The following is an 8,241-nucleotide window of genomic DNA, read 5'->3' on the forward strand; positions in this document are numbered from 1 at the left end:
TTATAATTTCCTTTTAGAATGTATTGGAATAGTATTGTTTCAGAATTTTATTATCTGTTCTTATGATGTGTGATTTGGCATTGTTATGTCTGTGATTCATATTAAGACCTTGTATATTCCTGTGGTGTCTAGTTTGTGCATATTAATGTACAAATTATAAGTTAAATAATGAGGGCATTACATGGGTTTTATTTTTTTCATAAAAGAAGAAAGGGTCAGTGGGCTAGAGGGATGGCTTAGCGGTTAAGGTAGTTTGCCTGCAAAAGCCAAGGGACTCAGGTTCGATTCCCCAAAACCCATGTTAGCCAGAGGCACAAGGGGGTACATACGTCTGGAATTAATCTGCAGTGGCTGGAGGCCCTGGCACACCCATTTTCTCTCTTTCCCTCTTTCTCTGTCAAATAAATAAATAAAAAGAAAAAGAAAGGGTCAGAATTATTATTCACAGAAAAAAGTAAACATTCTTACATATTCTCAGTTCACTTTCTTGTAGAATACTTTTACTGATCCTAGAAAATGTCTATTCACTCACTGAGGAAATATTGTGTGCTGTGTGTTATTTTAAGTGCTAAGGACAAAAGACAGAAAAGTTTCCCCTTTCTTACTTTATTTTCAAATGGAGTTATATAAAAATAAATAAGCAGGGTAATTTTAAATAGTGATGAATGTTGTACAGAAAATACTCTCCATTACCATATCAACTTGCTTAGCTAGTAGGTAGTAGTGGAACAGTGTTTTGTGCAGTGTGATCAGGATCCTTCTTGAAGAATGACAACAAGGTTGATATGGTAGAGAGATAAGAAGGAATTAGTTTATGTATAAACAAGAGAACAAGTCTAGAATTTCACTGCTTCCTGTCCTCAGTGTTACTAAGTCAAGCCACTCTCTTTTTCTCATGTGAACTGTTGTAACAGATTCCTATGTGGTCATATCCCTTACCTGTCCATATCTATTGACCACATGCACTGAAGGTCTGCCTCCCCCCCCTCCCCCCCAGTCCCCAGGCTTACCATTTTACTCAGAGCATCTACAGTAGCACTACTTTTAGATAAAAATACCTGGAAATTATCTAGATTTGCTCTTATTATATTTGAAAATTATATGTGTTAAAGTGAATTAACAGCATTTTCTTTTGAATGTTTTACATTCCCCTTGTAAACAGTTTGTAAAAAATAAAACAACAGAAGTTATTTACACTTCCATTGTAAGGCACAAGATGACTGTCATATGATGCTTTCATTCTATAGTGTATGTGAGGCAGGGTATATAATTTTAACTAATTTAAATCATAACTATTTTTGTATCCTTTTTGTGTGTGTGTGACTTCATTCTGACTGATTTCAAGTAACTCCTAATGGTATGAAACATGTTTTAGGATATTTTAAGTGCTGCACTATTTTCAGTATCCCATATGCAGGACTTAAAGCATTTAGTAGCGAATAATTTCCAGCCTCCTATGAGAGAAATGTTTATAATTTATTTAACTGTTTTTCTTTTTTATTGACAATTTTCATACCTGTACATAATATATTTAGATCATAACCCTTTCCTATTATCCTATTATTTTCTTTAGTCCGCCTCCTCCCCTAGCCTTTTCACATAGTCCCTTCTTTTCCAACTAGTTGTTGTTCTAATTTGAAGTCTTTTTAGTTTAGTGTAGTTTTGTTTTGTTTTTTGCTTCCTCCATTACCTGTGATTGACATGTTGATGGTAACTGCCTTACTTTCTTGTTTCCTATCATTAGAAAAATAGTATGTTATAAATATACCCTTTCTCATTTCCTCACATTATTTCCAGCCTTTTTTAAATAAAATATTGTACTAGTTTGTTAGACAAAGATAATGTAACTTCAGTTTCTTACCTTACATGAAGTAAAACATTTTTCATTGTTTATTGGTATTTATGTTTCTAGTTGAATTGACCAAAACATTTAAATAGGATTTATTAAGTTGTACAGGAAGCATTTAGATGTTATGGAATATTTGGGAATTCTGTTTAAAGGAAAATTACTCCTAATGATCATGAATCACTAGAGGAAAATAAGGGATACCTTCTTCTAGGTTCCTATATATCATTTTTTAAATTTTTCTTCCATAATTGTAGACAATAACCCATGGTAATTCCCTCCCTCACCCCACTTTCTCTTTTGAAACTCCACTCTCCATCATACCCTTTCCCCCTCTCAATCAGACTTTTATTTTGATGTCATCATCTTTTCTGACTCTTATGATGGTCTTGTGTAGGTAGTCAGGTACTGCAAGGTCATGGATATCCAGGCCATTTTGTGTCTGGAGAAGCACGTTGTAAGGAGTCCTACCCTTCCTTGGGCCCTTACATTCTTTCTTCTATCTCTTCCACAATGGACTGTGAGCCTTGGAAGATGTGATAGAGATGTCTCAGTGCTGAGTACTACTCTGTCACTTCTCAGCACCATGGTGCCTTCTAAGTTATCCCAAGGTCACTGCCATCTGAAAAGAGAAGCTTCTCTAACCAAAAGTGAGAGTAGCATTAATATATGGGTATGAACATTAAGAGAAATGCTTACTAGGCAGTCTGGTGAGCATAGTTATATACATTTAGCCAGACAGCAGCAGATGTTACACCCCTAGGGCTTATACTATCCCTGTTGTAGGTTTTCGGTATTAGGGATGTATTCTCTCTCATGGAGTGGGCCTCCAATCAAGTTAGAGGGCAGTTGGCTTCCCCCATAACAGACATACTACTGTTGTACCCATTGGTTCATTTGGCCTGGCTGGCCAAATACAAGGCTTGCAGTGTCCACTGTTGAGTATCACCACTGGTGATTTCTTTCTCTCCCATTGAACTGCATGCAATGTAGCTTTTCCCAGCTTTCTGTCAGGTAGTCTACATGGAGGAAGTTTTCAGCAGGATTTCTCAGTGACCTTACAGCCCAAGTATGTGGAGTCTTCAGCAGTAGGATCTTACCATCTATTCCTGGTGGGAAGCCAAGGACCTCAGCAATGGCCTATAATGTTTTGGGAGCATCAGGGACCTCCCTGGCCAACAACTCACTAGAATGTATCCATCCACGGCACAGAAAATTTTCTAGCAACAATCCATGGCTTCTATCCCATTCTCTAAAAAAGTAGGTTTCCATATGACTTATTTATATCCTTTTAGATTTTGATTAGTCCTCCCTCCACCTTTCCTTTACTCAATCTCTATATACCTTTTAGCAAATATAAATCCCTCAGAAATTGAGTTTCTGTCTTGGAATATAGCTCAGTAATAGAGTACCTGGCTAGCATGCCTGAGGCCCTGAGTTCATTCAGCACTACAAAAATAAGAAAAAGGTTACTTGTTACATACTAGGACAGAGAGACAGAGCATACTTGTATGTCCTGTTGCTTCATCTAAAGCCCATGTTGCAAATACTTTGCTGTCCTTGGAAATGCTATGAAAATTATGTGGCTGTCCAGAACCTTCTCACTGCACATTTTGTTTTGAGCTTTCTTCATGTGCATTATAAAAACTTCAGGAGGCTAATTGATGAAGGTGAGGAACCAGGCTCTAGGTCACCTGGATTAGTTTAGCTTCCTCGGCCCACTTTTTTCACTTGTGGGATCTTCGATTGCCCCTTTAGCAGGGTGGAGTAGGAGTAGTTCAAGATAGAGCTTGGGTTTGAGGGCTTCTTTCTAGTTCTCCCCCCCCCCCTTTTTTTTTTCCTGAGATAGGGTCTCACTTCTGGCCTCAAACTCAAGGTTATCCTCCTACTTCTGCCTCTGGAATGCTGGGATTAAAGGCATGTGCTACCATGCTTAGCTGTCTTCTCAGTTTTTCCTCTCTTTGTTCTTAGGCCCCTGTCATCTAGGGGTTCCCTAGCATTATGTGTTACTATGGCTTTTTAATTATGCAGGTCACATACCTGACATCGATAAGAAGCCATGTTTCATGTATGAACAGCAAGATGGAATATCCAATCATCCTAATTTTAAGTTACGGCATAATCATTCACCTGTAATTTGTACTTCACAGGTTTGTTGTGGCCTGTTCTGCCTGGAAATCATGTACGGAGACAGATGCAGAGAAGCTAGTCCGGCTGATTTTTCATGCTTTCCATGATATGATGCTGCTGATGAACAGTGCTCATCTTTAGAGACTAAGCTTCAAATGTCTCACTGAGTGAGGTACTGAGATTAGGCTGGTGATGAGATAGAATTAAAAGTTGACTTAAAGGAAGCTTGATAAATACAGAAATTTGTAGAATCATGCTTTCTAAATTTACTCTACCATAGAAGGTAGAACTATTTTAAAGTTTTCTATTGTGCAACAGCAATGCAAATCATGATATAGTGACTATAGAACTATGCAATGTTTCATTCTCAACAATGCAAGCCTACCAATTTTAACAATGCAAATCTTATTGTAATTTAAAAAATATTTTTGTTGGTATTTGTATAAGATATAAGACCTCTTGGAACATAATTGTAGAGTCAATTTTTGAAGCACTTTAACATTTTCTAATTGCCAAAGGGTATAAACTGCATACTTAAATGCTAATTTCCCTAAAACCAGTGCCTTCCACACAAAAATCTGTCCAAGCATATTATGTTTGATGAGAAAACCACTACAGTTCAGTAGTGATGTAAAATAGTCTCTTGAACAGATATAAGAAATAGGGTGTAGTAGAGAGGTTATATTCTGTAATACAGAAACAGAAATCCTAATGGAACTCATTGTAGTTCATTGTAATTAGCTTTGTGACTGCTAAAATAAGCACTTGTATTTAAATCTAATTGTTATAGTTAGTGAGATTTGAAGAATTAAGTGTTGAATCAAGTACTCAGGATTTTATAATTGTTTTCTCCTTATTGTATGTAGTTCTGTTCTCAAAAAATAAAACATCCAAAATCATACAGCTTCTCATTTTGTGTTTTAGAAAATAATGCTACATGATAAGCCATTCAAATCTTAGAATCGTATAGTTAGTTGACTGTGCTCAACTAGACAATTATTCTTGAAGATGATGTAGAATTTTATTTTTTTATGTGTGCACATGTGCATGTGGAGGCCAAAGAACAACCTTAGATGTCACTTTGCAAGCACCATCTACCTGTTACTGAGACAAGGACTGACCTTGAACTCACCAAGTAGGTTAGGCCTTCTGGCTGTGTATGGTCAGCAAACCCCAAGGATATGCCTATTTTCTCACTTCTAATGACCTCCCCCTCGAGTTTTTTTTTTTTTTTTAATACACATGGGCTCAGAGGATACAACTCAAGTCTTTTTAAAATTGAGAACTTTATTATATGAACATATTATAAATTGGTCATATTCCCATTGGGTTCTGCTCTTAAGTTCTTTCTTCCCTGCCCCCATTCCACTCAGGACCCTCCTCATTGCTATTATCAGTAATCACTGTGGGGTCATGAATGCACTAGTCAGTCTCTGTTGGTGGGACAGTGATTCAGTGTATACCTTCATGCCCTGTGGCTCTTAAATTCTTTCTGCCCTCTCTCCCCACTGTTCCCTGGGCCTTTGGAGGTGCCTCTCAGTAACGTCTGATTTTCTGATTTGATGAGTCTCCTCAGCTTCTACTGCCATCTCTGTGGAAGAGGTTCTCAGGCTAGCAGTGAGAACAATACTCATTTAATCCACCACTTCCTTTGTGATTTTTCCTGGCCTCTGGCAGATGTGATAGATGTGATTGGTCTCTTGCTTGACAGTCAGCTTTCTTTCCTTTTTTTTTTTTTGGTCATACTGACGGGTCTTAGGACTCTCCAGTATTTGCAGATTCTCTAGCCAAGAGTGAAAGCACCATGGATTAAAGGGCTTAAAAGTAGGCATTTAGAAGACTTTCTTGACAGACATAGTCACTCCTGTTAGCCAAAGAACAGGGAACCCCTCCCTCTAGGGTCTGTGACTTTCTAAGCCAAATACTTTTGACTTGGGTCTCAGTACCAGGTATGAGTTCCCTCCCACAAAGCAGGCCTCATGTCCAGTCAGAGAAGTTGATTACCCCAAAGCTTATGTATCACTATTGTACCTGTTGTATCTATTTTCCTAGTGGTGTTATTTTGTAGTTTGCAGGATCCACTGCTTGTTCACACTGTTGGTGACTTTCATCCCCCAGCGGTTTGCACGGCACTTTCCAGCACTATGACAGCTTGCCAGTAGGGAGCTGTCTTCTATCTCAGTTCCAGCATGATCTGTCAGTCTTGTAGCTTGTGGTATCTTCAACAATAACGTCTTACCATGTAGTTCTACTGAGTAACAAAGTGCTTTGGCAAGGGCGTCTCTGATCAACAGCTCACTGGGGGGAGATGGGATAACCCAGTTCTGGCACTGGAATTTAAAAGCATCAACCTATGGTTTTAGGGTAAAGCTCCACATCTGTAGGGTGCTTTTGCCCAAACTATCCCTATCCCATCCCCTCTCTGACTTTCAGAGGTACATCTTTTAATTGGCTAGCCAAGAGGAAAATTTCTATGGCTCCGATTCATGTCATCATGCCTTCTGTGGATCTAGCCCCCTTCTCTGCCTTCCTTACCCCAGATCCTTTCCTTCCTGTATTCTGTCCCTTCACTCACCTGTCAAGTATCCCCTCTCATCCCTCTTTCCAAGCCTCATTCTAGCTTCCTTACCAGTACTACTGATGTTTACTGAAGCTTGAAACAAATCAAACTATTCCATGGTAGGATCCACATAAAGGAGGGCATGAGGTGTTTGTCTTTCTGAGTCTATGTACCTCATTATAATTTTTTTCTGGTCCATCCATTTTCCGGCAAATTTTGTAATTTCATGTTTCCTTGCCACTGAGTATAATTTCCTTGTATATGTGTACCATATCTGAATTATCCATTCATCTGTCATCTGGGCTGATTCCATTCCCTAGCTATTGTGAATACAACAACAAATGTGGCTGAGCAAGTATCTCTGTAGTAAAGAGTGGAGTCTTTAAGGTATATGCCTAGTAGTGGTATATCTGGATCAAATAGTAGATGTATTTTTAGGTTTTTGAGGAGCCTGCATACTGATGTCCATAGTGGCTGTCCAAGTTTGCATTCCCACCAGCAGTGCATGAGGGTTCCTCTTTCCCCACACTCTTGCCAGCATTTGTTGTCATTTGATTTTTTGATGATTGCCATTTTGGCCAGAGTGAAGTGAAATCTCAAAGTAGTTTTATTTGTATTTCTCTAATGACTAAAGATGTTGAAAATCTTTTTAGGTATGTATTGGCTATTTGTATTTCTTCCTTTGAGAACTCCCTTCACTTTTCTGCCTCATTATTGAGTGGGTTGATTGATTTTTTTTTATTTTTTACTGCTTAGTCTTTTGAGTCCTTTGTATATGTTAGATATTAGATCTCTGTTGGATGTATACCTGGTGAAGATATTCTTCCATACAGTGGGTTGTCTGTTGATGGTTTTCTTATCTGTACAGTAGCCCTTTAGTTTCATGAGATCCCAATAGTTGAGTGTCATCTAATAACCTGGTCTACTGGGATTTTATTCATAAAGTCTTTCCCTATGCTTATATATTGGAGTGTTCTCTCTGTTTTTTATTCTAGTTATTTTAGAGTTCAGGGCTTACATTGGGATACATTTAGAGTTTATTTTTGTGCAGGTTGAGAGAAGAGGGTCTAGATTTATTCTTTCACATATGGTTACCCAGTGTCTCCAGCACCGTTTGTTGAAAATTCTGTCTTTTTTTCTAGTGTGCATTTTTGCCCTCTTTGTCAAATATCAGGTGGCTGAAGTTACTAGAACTTATACTTAGATCTTCTATTCTAATGTCTGTTGATCACTGTGTCTATTTTTGTACCAGAACCTGACTATTTTTAATATATGTAAATATTCTCTTTTTATTATTTTATATATAACAGGTTATACTCTCTTATCCTTTTGCTCCTGTTCCCATTACCCTGGGGGCCTTCCTCAGTGGGGTTAGAGTATTCACTGAGGGGTCATGAAGGCCTCAGTCTTTCCCTGTGGGGTAGTGGGGGACCATGCCTCAGGATATTCCTACCCATCTTGTGGCTCTTACAATCTTTCCACCTCCTCTTTTGCATTGTTCTCTGAGCCGTGTTAGGCCTGCTGACATTCTGATTTACTGTTGAGTTCTCTGTAGCCTCTGGATTTCTATTTGATAGGTTTTGATTGATCATCATGTCTGTCACCATTGCTGTGGAACTGGTTGTCATGTTAGTAGTAAGAGCAGTATTCATGTTGCTGCTTCCTCTGCAGTTGTCCTGGGCCCTGGCAGATGTGGTAGTCGTGG

The 8,241-nt window shown here is 38.5% G+C and overlaps 1 protein-coding gene across 4 annotated transcripts in view; it reads left to right on the top strand.

The window, feature by feature from the left end:
• The window catches only part of Crot (carnitine O-octanoyltransferase), a 35,530-nt gene extending 30,668 nt beyond the window's left edge, over window positions 1-4,862 (top strand). For all 4 annotated transcript variants that reach the window (XM_045160914.1, XM_004662297.2, XM_045160913.1 and 1 more), the window contains exon 18: window positions 3,997-4,862. In XM_045160914.1, coding sequence (XP_045016849.1) covers window positions 3,997-4,117 — 121 coding nt within the window. In that variant the 3' untranslated portion in view covers window positions 4,118-4,862. The remainder of the gene's footprint in view (window positions 1-3,996) is intronic.
• The last annotated feature ends 3,379 nt before the right edge of the window (window positions 4,863-8,241 follow it).

Source organism: Jaculus jaculus, chromosome 10 (assembly GCF_020740685.1).
Source record: "Jaculus jaculus isolate mJacJac1 chromosome 10, mJacJac1.mat.Y.cur, whole genome shotgun sequence".
NCBI classification, from domain to species: domain Eukaryota; kingdom Metazoa; phylum Chordata; class Mammalia; order Rodentia; family Dipodidae; genus Jaculus; species Jaculus jaculus.